The following is a 20,243-nucleotide window of genomic DNA, read 5'->3' as shown; positions in this document are numbered from 1 at the left end:
GTTTCAAATTAACACCCCAAAAGTGAATATATTATGTAATTTCACATTGTCCTCCCACTCTAGTTAAAGTGGATAGTTTTCTGATTGCGATTTCCCTCCGTGACTGCAGGGTGTGCTGTCCTCGGAGCAGGAGGTGTTTGAGTTGGTCCCTGATGACGAGCGTCAGTGTCAGAAGTGTAAGACCACATGCTTCCTGTCGGCTCTGACGTGTCCCTGCAGCCCAGAGCGTCTCGTCTGTCTGCACCACGCCAAGGAACTCTGTGACTGTCCTCTGGGAAACAAGTGTCTACGGTAAGGAGTACAGCTGGGTGATATGGACATAAGTTCATAAGGTGCGCCAGTTTTTATTTGTTTTTTCTGTTTAATGGTTGTAGCTAATAATTGTCCTATTAAGAATCACCCATGTTAACAAACTTATTTCATTTCAAACTTTTTTCCGTAATGAACGATAAGTGATTGGTATGGTCGGTGTCGATAATTTTTATCGTCCCAGCTCTATACGAAGAGAGGGTTGGTTTTTGGGTGAGTGAGTAGGTTGGTTTTTGGGTGAGTGAGTGAATAAATTAATTTAAGGAGTTACAAGTGTCTTCGGTGAGAAGGAATGGATAGGTGGATGAATGAAGTAGAGGCGTTATGAACTCTGTACTGCTCAGAAGCCCCCATAAGAGTCAATGCATCAGTGAGGACTGGGATGTATTTATTATGGATCCCCATTAGTTCCTGCCAAAGCAGCAGCTACTCTTTTTGGGGTCCAGCAAAATTAAGGCAGTTTATACAATTTTAAAACACTACAATATTTTCATAAATTTCACAACACACTGTGCCCACAGGCCCCTACTTCACCACTACCACATATCTACAGTACTAAATCCATGTGGATGTTATCGTGTTTGTGTCTGTGCCAATTTTGTGTTGCTTCACAGTCCCCACTGTTTCATAAGTTGTTTATCTGTTTTTTAATCTAATTTTACTGCTTTCATCAGTTACTTGATGTGGAATAGAGTTCCATGTAGTCATGGCTCTGTAGTACTGTGTGCCTCCCATATTCTGTTCTGTACTTGGGGCCTGTGAAGAGACCTCTTGTGGCATGTCTTGTGGGGTATGCATGGGTGTCTGAGCTGTGTGCTAGTAGTTTAGACAGACAGCTCGGTGCATTCAATGTGTCAATACCTCTCATAAATAAAAGTAGTGATGAAGTCAATCTCAACTTTCAGCCAGGAGAGATTGTCATGCATATTATTGTTAGCTCTTTGTGTACATACAAGGCCGTGCTGCCCTGTTCTGAGCCAATTGCAATTTTCCTAAGTCCTTTTTTGTGGCACCTGACCACACAACTGAACAGTAGTCAAGGTGCGACAAAACTAGGGCCTGTAGGACCTGTCTTGTGGACAGTGTTGTTAAGAAAGGCAGAGCATCGCTTTATTATAGACAGAATTCCCCCCATCTTAGCTACTACTGCATCAATATGTTTTGACCATGACAGTTTACAATCTAGTGTTACTCCAAGCAGTTTAGTCATCTCAACTTGTTCAATTTCCACATTATTTAGTTGAGGTTTAGGGTTTAGTGAGTGTTTTGTTCCAAATACAGTACTTTTAGTTTTAGAAATATTTAGGACTAACTTATTCCTTGCCACCCACTCTGAAACTAACTGCAGCTCTTTAAGTGTTGCAGTCATTTCAGTTGCTGTTGTAGCTGATGTGTATAGTGTTGAGTCATCCACATACATAGAAACTCTGGCTTACTCAGTCAGTGGCATGTCGTTAGTAAAAATTGAAAAGGCAAGGGGCCTAAACAGCCACCCTGGAGAATTCCTAATTCTAACTGGATTATATTTGATAGGCTTCCATTAAAGAACACCCTCTGTGTTCTGTTAGACAAGTAACTCTTTATCCACATTATAGCAGGGGGTATAAAGCCATAACAAGTTTTTCCAGCAGCAGACTATGATCGATAATGTCAAAAGCTGCACTGAAGTCTAACAAGATGTAGTTTCACTGGCCCAGAATAAATCTCATCTCCACTGAAAGTAGTTTTTAAATTTATGAATAGGTTTAATCTGGGTCACTAACCCCATAGCGCAATCAATATTAAATAGGTGCTGACGCTCCTCTGTCTCTTTATTCCAGCTACCGGTATGATCTGGATGAGTTTCCCTCCATGCTGTATGGGGTGAAGTCCAGAGCCCAGTCCTATGACACCTGGGTCAAGCGGGTCACTGAGGCCTTAGCTGCTGACCACAAGAACAAGAAAGGCAGGTGGACTATCTATACTGTAAAGGCGGAAATACTCTGCACAATATTAGAAAAATTGTACTATGATTCCCCATGCCTCATGTTGCTCTCTCCTCTCTTCTTATCTTTCTCTTCTGTCTGTGCCTCTGTCCCTCTCCCTTTGTCAGACCTGATAGAGTTGAAGGTTCTTCTGGAGGATGCAGAGGACAGGAAGTACCCAGAGAACAGTATGTTCCGTCGGCTCAGAGAGATGGTGAAAGAGGCCGAAACCTGCTCCTCTGTGGCCCAGCTACTGCTCAGCCGCAAGCAGAGACACAGGTGCGTACAAGATACACACACACACACCGCTGTTATGTCCCTGTTCTCTTCTCCTGAATTGTGTACTTGCACACTCCACACCATGGAATTAAAAACATTGGATCGGTGTAAGCATTCTCCTTTATTGTTTTTACACCAAAGAATCTGTAAGGGAGAGTGTGCTAGTGGGCACTTTGGGAGAAGGGTAGCAGATCGGGACATAACCTAAAGCACCATTTTTAATGTTTATACCCCTACCTGTGAGTAATAATTAAACTCAAAGTATATCTCTCTGTATTCCAGTACCAGGCAGCGTCCAGAGAGCAGCAGGACTCGTAACAAGCTGACAGTGGAGGAGCTGAAGGTCTTTGTAGAGCAGCTGTTCAAACTGCCCTGTGTCATTGGACAGGCTCGACAGGTCAAAGTAAGTCCCAAACATAAGTCACTGGCCATTATTAAGAGATGTACAGGAATTTTCCTCCTCTGACATCCTACTCTATTTGTATTACAACACTGATGTTGACCTGTCCCCAAACCAGTATTCGTTGATTAGTAGTCCTTGATTGTTAGTATATAACACTATATCCCTCCCTCCCCCAGGAGTTACTAGAGAACGTGGAAGACTTCCATGAGAGAGCCCAGGTAGCCCTGGCTGACGAGCTGCCTGACTCCTCCAAGCTGCAGGCCCTGCTAGACCTGGGTGGAGGTCTGGATGTGGAACTACCTGAGCTGCCCAGGCTCAAACAGGAGCTGCAGCAGGCCCGCTGGCTGGATGAGGTGATGACTGATGATATTATTGTACATAAGTGTAGTGTTTTACGTCAGTTTGTTTGTGTGGTTTCTTCAGCAGTCTAGAATTGTTTTCTGGGACAGGAATAATACTCAATTGAAACGTTTTGTTATGATTAGGTGCGTGTGATGCTGGCAGAGCCCCACCGGGTGACCCTGGAGCTGATGAAGCGGCTGATAGACTCTGGGGTGGGGCTGGCACCACACCATGCTGTGGAGAAGGCCATGACTGAGTTGCAGGAGATACTCACTGTGTCAGAGAGATGGGAGGACAAGGCCCGCGCATGCCTACAGGCCAGGTAATGATGAAGATGCACATTTACATACCTATAGGACAGTTCTCTCATCTACCTTACAGGCCAGGTAATGAAGAAGATGCACATTTACATACCTATAGGACAGTTCTCTCATCTACCTTACAGGCCAGGTAATGATGAAGATGCACATTTACATACCTATAGGACAGTTCTCTCATCTACCTTACAGGCCAGGTAATGATGAAGATGCACATTTACATACCTATAGGACAGTTCTCTCATCTACCTTACAGGCCAGGTAATGATGAAGATGCACATTTACATACCTATAGGACAGTTCTCTCATCTACCTTACAGGCCAGATAAATGCGAATATGATAATGCTGTTCTTAAGTCACCTGCCTACAGCTTTGGTGTCATATGCTTGGGTCGCGTTCAATAGTGTACACTTTTGCAAAAATGTTAACAAATTGGTCTTCTTACTGGACAAGTTCAGGTAGTTTCACTCGGTTTCAAAACGTTTTACCCCTACTGAACGTGACCCAATTCCTGTTCAGCATATTGCATCAAAGGATGCCTGTGAGATTAATTTCTCTAAATCCATTATTTCTTGTCTCTCCTCCCCCAGGCCTCGGCACAGCATGCTAGCCCTGGAGAACATTGTGATAGAGGCCAGGAACATCCCGGCCTACCTGCCCAACGTCCTGGCCCTCCGAGAGGCTCTGCACAAGGCCAAAGAGTGGAGTGCCAAGGTGGATGCCATTCAGGTAGTGTCGCGTCACACGGTAATTACTGATGAGTATAGATTCAATTTGTGATGTGATACAGATGTAGCTACAGTATAGGCAGGCATCTCTAAATATTTGTCTGTGATGCGCTCGGCTCTATTTATACGCAATGTAACGGCTTGCTCATTTGCTTGAGGCGTCACTTCAGCCCTGGGTTCGATCCCAGGCTGTGTCTAAGCCGGCTGTGACCGGGTGAACCATAAAGTGGCGCACAATTGGCCCAACGTCGTTAGGGGAGGGTTTGGCCGCCCGGGATTTCCTTGTACCATCGCGCTATAGCGTCTGGGTTTGGTCGCCAGCTATACGTTGTTTCCTCCGGGTTATTTATTTATTTCACCTTTATATAACCAGGTAGACCAGTTGAGAGCAAGTTCTCATTTACAACTGCAACCTGGCCAAGATAAAGCAAAGCAGTGCGAAACAAACAACAGAGTTACACATGGAATAAACAAATGTACAGTCAATAACACAGTAGAAAAAGTCTATATACACTGTGTGCAAATGGCGTAAGAAGGTAAGGCAATAAATAGGCCGTAGTAGCGAAGTAATTACAATTTAGAAAATTAACACTGGAGTGATAGATGTGCAGATGATGATGTGCAAGTAGAAATACTGGTGTGCAAAATAAAAATAAATAAATTAAAAACAATATGGGGATGAGGTAGGTAGTTGGATGGGCTATTTACAGATGGGCTGTGTACAGCTGCAGCGATCGGTAAGCTGCTCAGATATCTGATGCTTTAAGTTAGTGAGGGAGATATAAGTCTCCAACTTCAGCAATTTTTGCAATTTGTTCCAGTCATTGGCAGCAGACAACTGGAAGGAAAGGCGGCCAAAGGAGATGTTGGCTTTGGTGATGACCAGTGAGATATACCTGCTGGAGCGTGTGCTACGGGTTGGTGTTATGGTGACCAGTGAGCTGAGATAAGGTGGAGCTTTACCTAGCAAAGACTTATAGATGACCTGGAGCCAGTGGGTCTGGGGACGAATATGTAGCGAGGGTCAACCGATGAGAGCATACAGGTCGCAGTGGTGGGTGGTATATGGTGCTTTGGTGACAAAATGGATGGCACTGTGATAGACTGCATCCAGTTTGCTGAGTAGACTGTTGGAGGCTATTTTGTAAATGACATCGCCAAAGTCGTGGATCGGTAGGATAGTCAGTTTTACGAGGTTATGTTTTGCAGCGTGAGTGAAGAAGACTTTGTGTCACGATCGTGTGGGGGATTGACGGACCAAAATGCAGCAGTTGGAAAATAAGCCATCTTCTTTTATTTAACAACACGAAGATGAACACGACACAAAACTCTATACAAACTAACAAAACAAGAAAACGACCGTGAAGCTACAAACGTTGTGCACATACATACAGGCTACAAACGTTCTACATAGACAATTACCCACAACCAATGAGAGCCTATGGCTACCCTAAATAAGGCTCCCAATCAGAGACAACCGAAATCAGCTGTCTCTAATTGGGAACTCATTCAGGTAACCATAGACTCTCCTAGACAACTAAACATACATAGACAATACTAGAAACATGTACTCCACACAAACCCATATACTATACACAACCCCTTTACCATAAACACCCAAAACCAACAAAACAAAAACATTCCCCATGTCACACCCTGACCTAACTAAAATAATAAAGAAAACCAAGAATACTAAGGCCAGGGCGTGACATAACCCCCCCCTTGAGGCGCGAACTCCGGGCGCACCATACACAGTCTAGGGGAGGGTCTGGGTGGGCTTCCATCCACGGTGGCGGCTCCGGCTCTGGTCGCGGTCCCCACGTCACCACAGTACCTAAACACCTCCTAGGCTTCCTCCAAACGACCCCCCTCCACATTAACCCCATTGCATTAAAGGGCAGTTCCGGACTAAGGGACAGCTCCGAACTAAGGGCCAGTACCAGGGTAAGGGGCAGTACCAGGGTCAGGGGCAGTACCAGGGTAAGGGGCAGCACCAGGGTAAGGGGCAGCACCAGGGTAAGTGGCAGCACCAGGGTAAGGGGCAGTACCAGGGTAAGGGGCAGCTCCGGACTGAGGAATGGCAGCTCCGGACTGAGGAATGGCAGCTCCGGACTGAGGGACTGCAGCTCCGGACTGAGGGACGGCCCATGGCTGGCTGACAGATCTGGCTGCTCATGGCTGGCTAACGGATCTGGCTGCTCATGGCTGGCTGACGGATCTGGCTGCTCATGGCTGGCTGACGGATCTGGCTGCTCATGGCTAGCTGACGGATCTGGCTGCTCATGGCTAGCTGACGGATCTGGCTGCTCATGGCTGGCTGACGGATCTGGCTGCTCATGGCTAGCTGACGGATCTGGCTGCTCATGGCTGGCTGACGGATCTGGCTGCTCATGGCTAGCTGACGGATCTGGCTGCTCATGGCTAGCTGACGGATCTGGCTGCTCATGGCTAGCTGACGGATCTGGCTGCTCATGGCTAACTGACGGATCTGGCTGCTCATGGCTAGCTGACGGATCTGGCTGCTCATGGCTAGCTGACGGATCTGGCTGCTCATGGCTAGCTGACGGATCTGGCTGCTCATGGCTAGCTGACGGATCTGGCTGCTCATGGCTAGCTGACGGATCTGGCTGCTCATGGCTGGCTGACGGATCTGGCTGCTCATGGCTGACTGACTGATCTGGCAGATCCTGTCTGGTTGGCGGCTCTGGCAGATCCTGTCTGGTTGGCGGCTCTGGCAGATCCTGTCTGGTTGACGGCTCTGGCAGATCCTGTCTGACGGACGGCTCTAGCGGCTCCTGTCTGGCTGGCGGCTCTAGCGGCTCCTGTCTGGCGGACGGCTCAGTGGGCTCATGGCAGACGGGCGGCTTTGCAGGCTCATGGCAGACGGGCGGCTTTGCAGGCTCATTGCAGACGGATGGCTCAGATGGCGCTGGGGAGACGGATGGCTCAGATGGCGCTGGGGAGACGGATGGCTCAGATGGCGCTTGGCAGACGGGCAGTTCAGTCATCGCTGTGCAGACGGCAGACTCCTGCCGGCTGAGGCGCACTGTAGGCCTGGTGCGTGGTGCCGGGACTGGTAGCACCGGGCTGGGGACACGCATCTCAGGGCTAGTGCGGGGAGAAGGAACAGGGCATACTGGACCCTGGAGACGCACATTAGGCCTAGTGCGTGGTGCCGGAACTGGTGGTACCGGGCTAGGGACACGCATCTCAAGGCTAGTGCGGGGAGCAACAACAGGGCACACTGGACTCTCAAGGCGTACTATAGGCCTTGTGCGTGGTACCGGTACTGGTGGTACCGGGCTGAGGACCCGCACATCAGGGCGAGTACGGGGAGAAGGAACAGTGCGTACAGGACTCTGGAGACACACAGAGGGCTTGGTGCGTGGTGTAGGCACTGGTGGTAATGTGCTGGAGACACGCACCACAGGGCTAGTACGTGGAGGAACAACAGGGCTCTGGAGACACCCAGGAAGCTTGATGCGTGGTGTAGGCACTGGTGGTAATGGGCTGGAAACACGCACCTCAAAGCTAGTGCGAGGAGCAGGAACAGTGCGTAAAGGGCTCTGGAGACGCACCTTAGACCTAGTGCTTGGTGCCGGAACTAGTGGTACAGGGCTGGGGACATGCATCTCAGGATGAGTGCAAAAAGTAGGAACAGGACACACCGGGTTGTGAAGGTGTACTGGAGACCTGGTGTGTATAGCCGGCATCAAATCTTCCGGAACTTTAACACGAGTTTCAGGCTGAGTACGAGGAACTGACACAGGTGGCATCGGACAGCTAATACGCTCCTCAGGGAGAATGCATTGCATACTCTGCCAAACCAACAGCTCTCTCTCTTCACTCTCCTCCAATTTCGTCAACAACTCTTCGAATGTCTCATAATCTCCCCTTCGTTCACTCTCCTCCAATCTGTCCAATAACTCCTCGACACACTCAGACTCACCCCTCAACTTCGCCGACTGCTCCAAGTGCCCCCCTCCAAAAATTTTTTTGTGCTGTCTCTTGGGCTTCCTCCCGTGTCTCCGTGCTGCCTCCATCTCTGCCTTGGGGCAGTGATATTCCCCTGGCTGTGACCAGGGTCCTCTCCCGTCTAGAATTTCCTCCCATCTCCAGAAATCCTGTGTAGGTAGGTCCTGTTGCCGCCTTCCATGCCGCTTGGTCCTATGGTGGGTAATTCTATCACGATCGTGTGGCGGATTGACGGACCAAAATGCAGCAGTTGGAAAATAAGCCATCTTCTTTTATTTAACAACACGAAGATGAACACGACACAAAACTCTATACAAACTAACAAAACAAGAAAACGACCGTGAAGCTACAAACGTTGTGCACATACATACAGGCTACAAACGTTCTACATAGACAATTACCCACAACCAATGAGAGCCTATGGCTACCCTAAATAAGGCTCCCAATCAGAGACAACCGAAATCAGCTGTCTCTAATTGGGAACTCATTCAGGTAACCATAGACTCTCCTAGACAACTAAACATACATAGACAATACTAGAAACATGTACTCCACACAAACCCATATACTATACACAACCCCTTTACCATAAACACCCAAAACCAACAAAACAAAAACATTCCCCATGTCACACCCTGACCTAACTAAAATAATAAAGAAAACCAAGAATACTAAGGCCAGGGCGTGACACTTTGTTGCAAAACAGGAAGCCAGTTCTAGATTTTATTTTGGATTGGAGATGTTTAATATGAGTCTGGAAGGAGAGTTTACAGTCTAGCCAGACACCTAGGTATTTGTAGTTGTCCACATATTCTAAGTCAGAACCGTACAGAGTAGTGATGCTAGTCGGGCGGGTGCGGGCAGCGATCGGTTGAAGAGCATGCATTTTGTTTTGCTAGCATTTAAGAGCAATTGGAGGCCGCGGAAGGAGTGTTGTATGGCATTAAAGCTTGTTTGGAGGCTTGTTGGCACAGTGTCCAAAGAAGGGCCAGATGTATACAGAAGGGTGTCGTCTGCGTAGAGGAGGATCAGGGAATCACCAGCAGCAAGAGCGACATCGTTGATATATAGAGAAAAGAGTCGGCCCGAGATTTGAACCCTGTGGTAACCCTATCGAGACTGCCAGAGGTCCGGACAACAGGCCCGCCGATTTGACACACTGAACTCTGAGAAGTAGTTGGTGAACCAGGCAAGGCAGTCATTTGAGAAACCAAGGCTGTTGAGTCTGCCGATAAGAATACGGTGATTGACAGAGTCGAAAGCCTTGGCCAGGTCGATGAAGACGGCTGCACAGTACTGTCTTTTATCGATGGAGGTTATGATATCGTTTAGTACCTTGAGCGTAGCTTAGGTGCACCCGTGACCAGCTCCGAAACCGAATTGCACAGCGGAGAAGGTACGGTGAAATTCGAAATGGTCGGTTATCTGTTTGTTTACTTGGCTTTCGAAGACTTTAGAAAGGCAGGATGGATATAGGTCTGTGACAGTTTGGGTCTAGAGTGTCACCCCCTTTGAAGTGGGGGATGACCGCGGCAGCTTTCCAATCTTTAGGGATCTCAAACGATACGAAAGAGAGGTTGAACAGACTGATAATAGGGGTTGCAACAATTGCGGCGGATAATTTTAGAAAGAGAGGGTCCAGATTGTCTAGCCCAGCTGATTTGTACGGGTCCAGGTTTTGCAGCTCTTTCAGAACATCTGCTATCTGGTTTTGGGTGAAGGAGAAGCTGGGGACTCTTGGGCAAGTAGCTGCGGGGAGTGCGGAGCTGTTGGTCGGGGTTCGTGTAGCCAGGAGGAAAGCATGGCCAGCCGTAGAAAAATGCTTTTTGAAATTCTCGATTATCTTAGATTTATCGGTGGTGACAGTGTTACCTAGCCTCAGTGCAGTGGGCAGCTGGGAGGAGGTGCTCCTATTCTCCATAGACTTTAGTGTCCCAAAACTTTTTGGAGTTAGAGCTTCAGGATGCACATTTCTGTTTGAAAAGGTTTGCCTTTTTTCCCCTAACTGACTGCGTGTATTGGTTCCTGACTTCCCTGAAAAGTTGCATATTGCGGGGACTATTCGATGCTAGTGCAGTCCGCCACAGGATGTTTTTGTGCTGGTTGAGGACAGTCAGGTCTGGAGTGAACCAAGGGCTATATCTGGTCTTAGTTCTCCATTTTTTGAAAAGGGCATGCTTATTGAAGATGGTGAGGAAATTACTTTTAAAGAATGACCAGGCATCCTCTACTGACGGGATGAGGTCAATATCCTTCCAGGATACCCGGACCAGATTGATTAGAAAGGCCTGCTCGCAGAAGATTTTTAGGGAGCGTTTAACAATGATGAGGGGTGGTCGTTTGGCCGCGGTTGCAGGCAAAGAGGCAGTGATCGCTGAGATCCTGATTGAAAACAGCAGAGGTGTATTTGGAGGGCAAGTTGGTCAGGATAATATCTATGAGGGTGCCCATATCTACAGATTTAGGGTTGTACCTGGTGGATTCCTTGATGATTTGTGTGAGGGTGTTAAGCATATCCCAGTTTAGGTCACCTAACAGAACGATCTCTGAAGATAGATCAATCAATCAATCAATCAATTTTATTTTATATAGCCCTTCGTACATCAGATAATATCTCGAAGTGCTGTACAGAAACCCAGCCTAAAACCCCAAACAGCTAGAATGCAGGTGTAGAAGCACGGTGGCTAGGAAAAACTCCCTAGAAAGGCCAAAACCTAGGAAGAAACCTAGAGAGGAACCAGGCTATGAGGGGTGGCCAGTCCTCTTCTGGCTGTGCCGGGTGGAGATTATAACAGAACTATGCCAAGATGTTCAAAAATGTTCATAAGTGACAAGCATGGTCAAATAATAATCATGAATAATTTTCAGTTGGCTTTTCATAGCTGATCATTAAGAGTTGAAAAACAACAGGTCTGGGACAGGTGGCGGATCCATAACCGCAGGCAGAACAGCTGAAACTGGAATAGCAGCAAGGCCAGGCGGACTGGGGACAGCAAGGAGTCACCACGGGCGGCAGTCCCGACGCATGGTCCTAGGGCCCAGGTCCTCCGAGAGAAAGAAAGAGAGAAGGAGAAAATTAGAGAGCCAAGATTTTCAAAATGTTCATAAATGACAAGCATGGTCAAATAATAATCAGGAATAAATCTCAGTTGGCTTTTCATAGCCGATCATTAAGAGTTGAAAACAGCAGGTCTGGGACAGGTAGGGGTTCCATAAAATCAGGCAGAAGAGTTGAAACTGGAATAGCAGCAAGGCCAGGCGGACTGGGGGCAGCAAGGAGTCACCACGGCCGGTAGTCCCGACGTATGGTCCTAGGGCTCAGGTCCTCCGAGAGAAAGAGAGAAGGAGAAAATTAGAGAGAGCCAAGATTTTCAAAATGTTCATAAATGACAAGCATGGTCAAATAATAATCAGGAATAAATCTGTTGGCTTTTCATAGCCGATCATTAAGAGTTGAAAACAGCAGGTCTGGGACAGGTAGGGGTTTCGTAACCGCAGGCAGAAACAGTTGAAACTGGAATAGCAGCAAGGCCGGGCGGACTGGGGACAGCAAGGTGTCAGCATGCCCGGTAGTCCTGACGTATGGTCCTAGAGCTCAGGTTCTCAGAGAGAAAGAGAGAACGAGAGAATTAGAGAGAGCATACTTAAATTCACACAGGACACTGGATAAGACAGGAGAAGTATTCCAGGTATAACCAACTGACCCTAGCCCCCCGACACATAAACTACTGCAGCATAAATACTGGAGGCTGAGACAGGAGCGGTCAGGAGACACTGTGGCCCCATCCGAAGAAACCCCCGGACAGGGCCAAACAGGAAGGATATAACCCCACCCACTCTGCCAAAGCACAGCCCCCACACCACTAGAGGGATTTCCTCAACCACCAACTTACAATCCTGAGACAAGGCCGAGTATAGCCCACAAAGGTCTCCACCACAGCACAACCAAGGGGGGGCGCCAACCCAGACAGGAAGTTCACGTCAGTAACTCAACCCACTCAAGTGACGCACCCCTCCTAGGGACGGCATGAAAGAGCACCAGCAAGCCAGTGACTCAGCCCCAGTAACAGGGTTAGAGGCAGAGAATCCCAGTGGAGAGAGGGGAACCGGCCCTGGAGAGACAGCAAGGGCGGTTCGTTGCTCCAGAGCCTTTCCGTTTACCTTCACACTCCTGGGCCAGACTACACTCAATCATATGACCTACTGAAGAGATAAGTCTTCAGTAAAGACTTAAAGGTTGAGACTGAGTCTGCGTCTCTCACATGGGTAGGCAGACTGTTCCATAAAAATGGAGATCTATAGGAGAAAGCCCTGCCTCCAGCTGTTTGCTTAGAAATTTTAGGGACAATTAGGAGGCCTGCGTCTTGTGACCGTAGCGTACGTGTAGGTATGTACGGCAGGACCAACTCGGAAAGATAGGTAGGAGCAAGCCCATGTAACGCTTTAAAGGTTAACAGTAAAACCTTGAAATCAGCCCATGCCTTAACGGGAAGCCAGTGTAGGGAAGCTAGCACTGGAGTAATATGATCAAATTTCTTGGTTCTAGTCAGGATTCTAGCAGCCGTATTTAGCACTAACTGAAGTTTATTTAGTGCTTTATCCGGGTAGCCGGAAAGTAGAGCATTGCAGTAGTCTAACCTAGAAGTAACAAATGCATGGATTAATTTTTCTGCATCATTTTTGGACAGAAAATTTCTGATTTTTGCAATGTTACGTAGATGGAAAAAAGCTGTCCTTGAAACAGTCTTGATATGTTCGTCAAAAGAGAGATCAGGGTCAAGAGTAACGCCGAGGTCCTTCACAGTTTTATTTGAGACGACTTTACAACCATCAAGATGAATTGTCAGATTTAACAGAAGATCTCTTTGTTTCTTGGGACCTAGAACAAGCATCTCTGTTTTGTCCGAGTTTAAAAGTAGAAAGTTTTCAGCCATCCACTTCCTTATGTCTGAAACACAGGCTTCTAGCGAGGGCAATTTTGGGGCTTCACCATGTTTCATTGAAATGTACAGCTGTGTGTCATCCGCATAGCAGTGAAAGTTAACATTATGTTTTCGAATAACATCCCCAAGAGGTAAAATATATAGTGAAAACAATAGTGGTCCTAAAACGGAACCTTGAGGAACACCGAAATGTACAGTTGATTTGTCAGAGGACAGACCATTCACAGAGACAAACTGATATCTTTCCGACAGGTAAGATCTAAACCAGGCCAGAACTTGTCCGTGTAGACCAATTTGGGTTTCCAGTCTCTCCAAAAGAATGTGGTGATCGATGGTGTCAAAGCCAGCACTAAGGTCTAGTAGCACGAGGACAGATGCAGAGCCTCGGTCTGACGCCATTAAAAGGTCATTTACCACCTTCACAAGTGCAGTCTCAGTGCTATGATGGGGTCTAAAACCAGACTGAAGCATTTCGTATACATTGTTTGTCTTCAGAAAGGCAGTGAGTTGCTGCGCAACAGCTTTTTCTAAAATTTTTGAGAGGAATGGAAGATTCGATATAGGCCGATAGTTTTTTATATTTTCCGGGTCAAGGTTTGGCTTTTTCAAGAGAGGCTTTATCACTGCCACTTTTAGTGAGTTTGGTACACATCCGGTGGATAGAGAGCTGTTTATTATGTTCAACATAGGAGGGCCAAGCACAGGAAGCAGCTCCTTCAGCAGTTTAGTAGGAATAGGATCCAGTATGCAGCTTGAAGGTTTAGAGGCCATGATTATTTTCATCATTGTGTCAAGAGATATAGTACTAAAACACTTAAGTGTCTCTCCCGATCCCAGGCCCTCGCAGAGCTGTGCAGATCCAGGACAGCTAAGCCCTGGAGGAATACACAGATTCAAAGAGGAGTCCGTAATTTGCTTTCTAATGGTCATGATCTTTTCCTCAAAGAAGTTCATGAATTTATTACTGCTGAAGTGAAAGCCATCCTCTCTTGGGGAATGCTGCTTTTTAGTTAGCTTTGCAACAGTATCAAAAATACATTTTGGATTGTTCTTATTTTCCTCGATTAAGTTGGAAAAGTAGGATGATCGAGCAGCAGTGAGGGCTCTTCGGTACTGCACGGTACTGTCTTTCCAAGCTAGTCGGAAGACTTCCAGTTTTGTGTGGCGCCATTTCCGTTCCAATTTCCTGGAAGCTTGCTTCAAAGCTCGGGTATTTTCTGTATACCAGGGAGCTAGTTTCTTATGACAAATGTTTTTCGTTTTTAGGGGTGCAACTGCATCTAGGGTATTGCGCAAGGTTAAATTGAGTTCCTCAGTTAAGTGGTTAACTGATTTTTGTCCTCTGACGTCCTTGGGTAGGCAGAAGGAGTCTGGAAGGGCATCAAGGAATTTTTGTGTTGTCTGAGAATTTATAGCACGACTTTTGATGCTCCTTGGTTGGGGACTGAGCAGATTATTTGTTGCGATTGCAAACGTAATAAAATGGTTGTCCGATAGTCCAGGATTATGTGGAAAAACATTCAGATCTACAACATTTATTCCATGGGACAAAACTAGGTCCAGAGTATGACTGTGGCAGTGAGTAGGTCCAGAGACATGTTGGACAAAACCCACTGAGTCGATGATGGCTCCGAAAGACTTTTGGAGTGGGTCTGTGGACTTCTCCATGTGAATATTAAAATCACCAAAAATTAGAATATGATCTGCTATGACTACAAGGTCTGATAGGAATTCAGGAAACTCAGAGAGGAACGCTGTATATGGCCCAGGAGGCCTGTAAACAGTAGCTATAAAAAGTGATTGAGTAGGCTGCATAGATTTCATGACTAGAAGCTCAAAAGACGAAAACGCCATTTTCTTTTTTGTAAATTGAAATTTGCTATTGTAGATGTTAGCAACACCTCCGCCTTTGCGGGATGCACGGGGGATATGGTCACTAGTGTAACCAGGAGGTGAGGCCTCATTTAACACAGTAAATTCATCAGGCTTAAGCCATGTTTCAGTCAGGCCAATCACATCAAGATTATGATCAGTGATTAGTTCATTGACTATGACTGCCTTTGAAGTGAGGGATCTAACATTAAGTAACCCTATTTTGAGATGTGAGGTATCACGATCTCTTTCAATAATGGCAGGAATGGAGGAGGTCTTTATCCTAATAAGATTGCTAAGGCGAACACCGCCATGTTTAGTTTTGCCCAACCTAGGTCGAGGCACAGACACAGTCTCAATGGGTATGGCTGAGCTGACTACACTGACTGTGCTATTGGCAGACTCCACTAAGCTGGCAGGTTGGCTAACAGCCTGCTGCCTGGCCTGCACCCTATTTCATTGTGGAGCTAGAGGAGTTAGAGCCCTATCTATGTTGGTAGATAAGATGAGAGCACCCCTCCAGGTAGGATGGAGTCCGTCACTCCTTAGCAGGTCAGGCTTGGTCCTGTTTGTGGGTGAGTCCCAGAAAGAGGGCCAATTATCTACAAATTCTATCTTTTGGGAGGGGCAGAAAACAGTTTTCAACCAGCGATTGAGTGCTGAGACTCTGCTGTAGAGCTCGTCACTCCCCCTAACTGGGAGGGGGCCAGAGACAATTACTCGATGCCGACACATCTTTCTAGCTGATTTACACGCTGAAGCTATGTTGCACTTGGTGACCTCTGACTGTTTCATCCTAACATCGTTGGTGCCGACGTGGATAACAATATCTCTATACTCTCTACACTCGCCAGATTTAGCTTTAGCCAGCACCATCTTAAGATTAGCCTTAACGTCGGTAGCCCTGCCCCCTGGTAAACAGTGTATGATCGCTGGGTGATTCGTTTTAAGTCTAATACTGCGGGTAATGGAGTCGCCAATGACTAGGGTTTTCAATTTGTCAGAGCTAACGGTGGGAGCCTTCGGCGTCTCAGACCCCGTAACGGGAGGAGTAGAGACAAGAGAAGACTCAGACTCCGACTCGCTACATAATGGGGAAAACCGGTTGAAAGTTTCTGTCGGCTGAATGAGCGACACCGGTTGAGCATTCCAACAGCATTTCCCTCCAGAAGCCATGAGAAAGTTGTCCGGCTGCGGGGACTGTGCGGGGGGATTTATACTAACGTTACTATCTGTACTTACTGGTGGCACAGACGCTGTTTCTTCCTTTCCTACACTGAAAATACCCTTGCCTAACGATTGCGTCTGAAGCTGGGCTTGCAGCACAGCTATTTTCGCCGTAAGGCGATCGTTCTCCTGTATATTATGAGTACAGCGACTGCAATTAGAAGACATCATGTTAATGTTACTACTTAGCTTCGGCTGTTGAAGGTGTTGACGAACCATGTCCAGATAAAGCGTCCGGAGTGAAAAGGTTGAATGAGGGAAAAAAGTTGCGATGGAAAAACTAAAAATATAAACGGTAATTAAAAACAGAAACAAAACAAAAAACGTAAAGTTGTCAGCTAGCAAAGTAAAGTAAAGTTCGCAGCAAATCGCACAGCAACAAAACGCACAGCAACACGTCTGCAGATTCAACAGGAAGTGACGTCACAGGTGAAGCTGACACGCACGAGCCAGAAATGGGGGCAATCAGTTCGCATATGGTGTCCAGGGCACAGCTGGGAGCTGAAGGGGGTCTATAACAGGTGGCAACAGTGAGGGACTTATTTCTGGAGAGATTCATTTTTTAAATTAGAAGCTCGAACTGTTTGGGCATAGACCTGGAAAGTATGACAGAACTTTGTAGGCTATCTCTGCAGTAGATTGCGACTCCTCCCCATTTGGCAGTTCTATCTTAACGGAAAATGCTGTAGTTGGGGATGAACATTTCAGAATTTTTGGTTGACTTCCTAAGCCAGGATTCAGACACGGCAAAGACATCAAGGTTGGCGGAGTGTGCTAAAGCAGTGAGTAAAACAAACTTAGGGAGGAGGCTTCTGATGTTAACATGCATGAAACTAAGGCTTTTGCGATTACATAAGTCAACAAATGAGAGGGCCTGGGGACACGCAGGGCCTGGGTTAACCTCTACATCACCCGAGGAACAGAGGAGGAGTAGGATGAGGGTACGGCTAAAGGCTATCAAAACTGGTCGTCTATTGCGTTGGGGACAGCGAATAAAAGGAGCAGATTTCTGTGCGTGGTAGGATAGATTCAGGGCATAATATACAGACGGGTATGGTAGGGTGCGGGTACAGTGGAGGTAAACCTAGGCATTGAGTGACGATAAGAGAGGTTGCATCTCTGGACGCACTAGTTATGCTGCGTGAGGTCACCGCATGTGTGGGAGGTGGGACAAATTAGGTATCTGAGGCATGTTGAGTAAGACTCGGGGCTCCGCAGTGAACTAAAACAATGATAACTATCCTAAACAACCGTATTCAAGACATATTGATATTAGAGTGAGACATAAAGTGAGGCATTAAGCAATCACAGGTGTTGATTGGGAGAGCTAGCTAAGAAAATGGGTAAGACAACAGCTATTACGCTAAGACAACAGGTAAAATGGCGATGAATGTGCAGAGAGTCAGTTAACCTCTCTGGGGTAGGTCGCAATCGTCCCACCTGGCCAATAGCCAGGGAAAATACAGAGGGCCATATTCAAATAAAATGATATAAAAATCAAACTTTCATTAAATCACACATGTAAGATACCAAATTAAAGCTACACTCGTTGTGAATCCAGCCAACATGTCAGATTTCAAAAAGGTTTTTCGGCGAAAGCATAAGATGCTATTATCTGATGATAGCACAACAGTAAACAAAGAGTAGCATATTTCAACACTGCAGGCACGACACAAAACGCAGAAATAAAAATAAAATTCATGCCTTTGACGAACTTCTTTTGTTGGCACTCCAATATGTCCCATAAACATCACAAATGGTTCTTTTGTTCGATTAATTCCGTCAATATATATCCAAATGTCAATTTATTTGGCGCGTTTCATCCAGAAAAACACAGCTTCCAACTTGCGCAACGTCACTACAAAATATCTCAAAAGTTACATGTAAACTTTACCAAAACATTTCAAACTACTTTTGTAATACAACGTTAGGTATTTTTAAATGCTAATAATTGATCAAATTGAAGACGGGATGATCTGTGTTCAACACAAAAAGAAAACAAACTGACGCAACCTTTCTGGTAATGTGCCTCAAACAATTTGCTTCAAGTGACTCTCATTTAAGATGGCCGTACTTCTTCATTACGCAAAGGAAAAACCTCAACCAATTTCCAAAGACTGGTGACATCCAGTGGAAGCTGTAGGAACTGCAAAAAAGTCCCTTAGAAATCTGGTGTCCCAATGAAAAATCATTGAAAAGAGTGACCTCAAAAAAAAAAAAAACATTCTGAATGGTTTGTCCTCTGGGTTTTGCCTGCTACATAAGTTCTGTTATACTCACAGACATGATTCAAACAGTTTTAGAAACTTCAGAGTGTTTTCTATCCAACTCTACCAATAATATGCATATCTTATATTCTGAGTAGCAGGCAGTTGAATTTGGGCATGCTATTTATCCAAAAGTGAAAATGCTGCCCCCCTACCCCGAAGAAGTTAACTACACACAGGTTCGAGGCTGGGGCTGACAGATACAAAAAATGGAGTACCGTGATTATTAAACAGTCCAGCAGGCATCAGCTATGTAGCCAAGTGATCATAGTGTCCAGTGAACAGCAATAGATGAAACAGGGAAGCCGCTAGGTTGTCGTTACTACCCTAGCAAGCGGGAGACACGGTGTTCAAATAAAGTTAGCAGGCCGGGGCTAGTAGAAGCGTCTGCACTAACGTCCGGCAAAGGCCGGTTGAGTCCATACGGGAGTCCATACGGGAGTTGCAGCAATGGGACAAGACACTAACTGCCAATTTGGATATCACGAAATTGGAAATAAAAAATTACATTTTCAAGCGAATATTCACACCAAAAAATATGTACATTTTACCAGCAGACTGGCTTCCATCAAACTGGCTTCTTGTGAATTAAAAGCTGTGCTGCTTGATGTAGTGCAAATAAAAAGCACATAACTTTTCATTTACTGAATAAAAAATAGACGTACTACGTGTTTCCATCCCATTTTTTAACTCTGTCGATGGTTCTGCCACAAAGTCTGCGATAAACAAAAAATGTGCCCAATCTGGTCTTGGCACTTGTGCTCTAGTAAATAGCTCGCAGATAAAAAGCAGAGGGTAGGCTTCATGATGAGATTATGGATAAGAGCAAGATCATTTTTACTTGACAGCCAAGCACCGATCATCATGTCACCAGCATAAAGTTAAGACCCTCAATATTTATTGGGAAGAAGCAACAAGCTCCTCATCACTGTGCACTTTCACCACCCTGTGAAGTTCATCAAAACTTATTTAGTCTGTAGCCTAATAAACTGTGCAGTAATGAATGCTTTTCCAAGACATACTGGGAGGACCACACAACCATATTATTTACTGCAACGTGATGGTTATACCATCAACAAATCCGCATCAACGCGTTTCCACTGCATTTGTCCTTTTTATCTATTTCACAGACAAAACAATTATCCCGTTTTTTTCTGTCGACATTTGGAAAGTTTACTGCCGATTTATACTGTTTCCATCAGGCCTGTTGTGATTATTAGATTTTTTTTTTATACGACAGGAACTTTACTGCATATAAATAGTTGGATGGAAACATGGTTGTTGTTACCAGATACATTTGTAATTTATCTTGTCATCAGAACATGAATGGGAAGGGTGATACTGTGCGATGCATCACCTTTTTTTGTATTGACATTATTATTTTCCCCCTATGTTTCCCCTGGTGTGTTTCACTCCCTCCAGAGTGGCAGTAACTATGCATACCTGGAGCAGCTGGAGAGCCTGCTGGCGAGGGGTCGCTCCATCCCCGTCCGGCTGGACCCCCTGCCCCAGGTCGAATCCCAGGTGGCCTCGGCCCGTGCCTGGAGGGAGAGGACCGCACGCACCTTCCTCAAGAAAAACTCCACCTACACCCTGCTACAGGTAAGTCGTAATAC

General features: G+C 46.1%; 1 protein-coding gene across 3 annotated transcripts in view; it reads left to right on the top strand.

The window, feature by feature from the left end:
- Window positions 1-20,243, top strand: part of LOC129838593 (lysine-specific demethylase 5A-like) — a 59,143-nt gene that overhangs the window by 27,197 nt on the left and 11,703 nt on the right. For 2 of the 3 annotated variants that reach the window (XM_055905673.1, XM_055905672.1), the window contains exons 15-22: window positions 110-291; window positions 2,130-2,254; window positions 2,402-2,552; window positions 2,835-2,955; window positions 3,132-3,308; window positions 3,441-3,619; window positions 4,206-4,362; window positions 20,050-20,229. In XM_055905673.1, the coding sequence (XP_055761648.1) occupies window positions 110-291; window positions 2,130-2,254; window positions 2,402-2,552; window positions 2,835-2,955; window positions 3,132-3,308; window positions 3,441-3,619; window positions 4,206-4,362; window positions 20,050-20,229 (1,272 nt within the window). The remainder of the gene's footprint in view (window positions 1-109; window positions 292-2,129; window positions 2,255-2,401; window positions 2,553-2,834; window positions 2,956-3,131; window positions 3,309-3,440; window positions 3,620-4,205; window positions 4,363-20,049; window positions 20,230-20,243) is intronic. The other variant, XM_055905674.1, reaches the window with a different exon arrangement.

This window comes from Salvelinus fontinalis, chromosome 39, assembly GCF_029448725.1.
Source record: "Salvelinus fontinalis isolate EN_2023a chromosome 39, ASM2944872v1, whole genome shotgun sequence".
Taxonomy (NCBI): Eukaryota; Metazoa; Chordata; class Actinopteri; order Salmoniformes; family Salmonidae; genus Salvelinus; species Salvelinus fontinalis.
The sequence above is the reverse complement of the archived record's forward strand: the minus strand, read 5'-3'. Positions and strand labels throughout refer to the sequence as shown.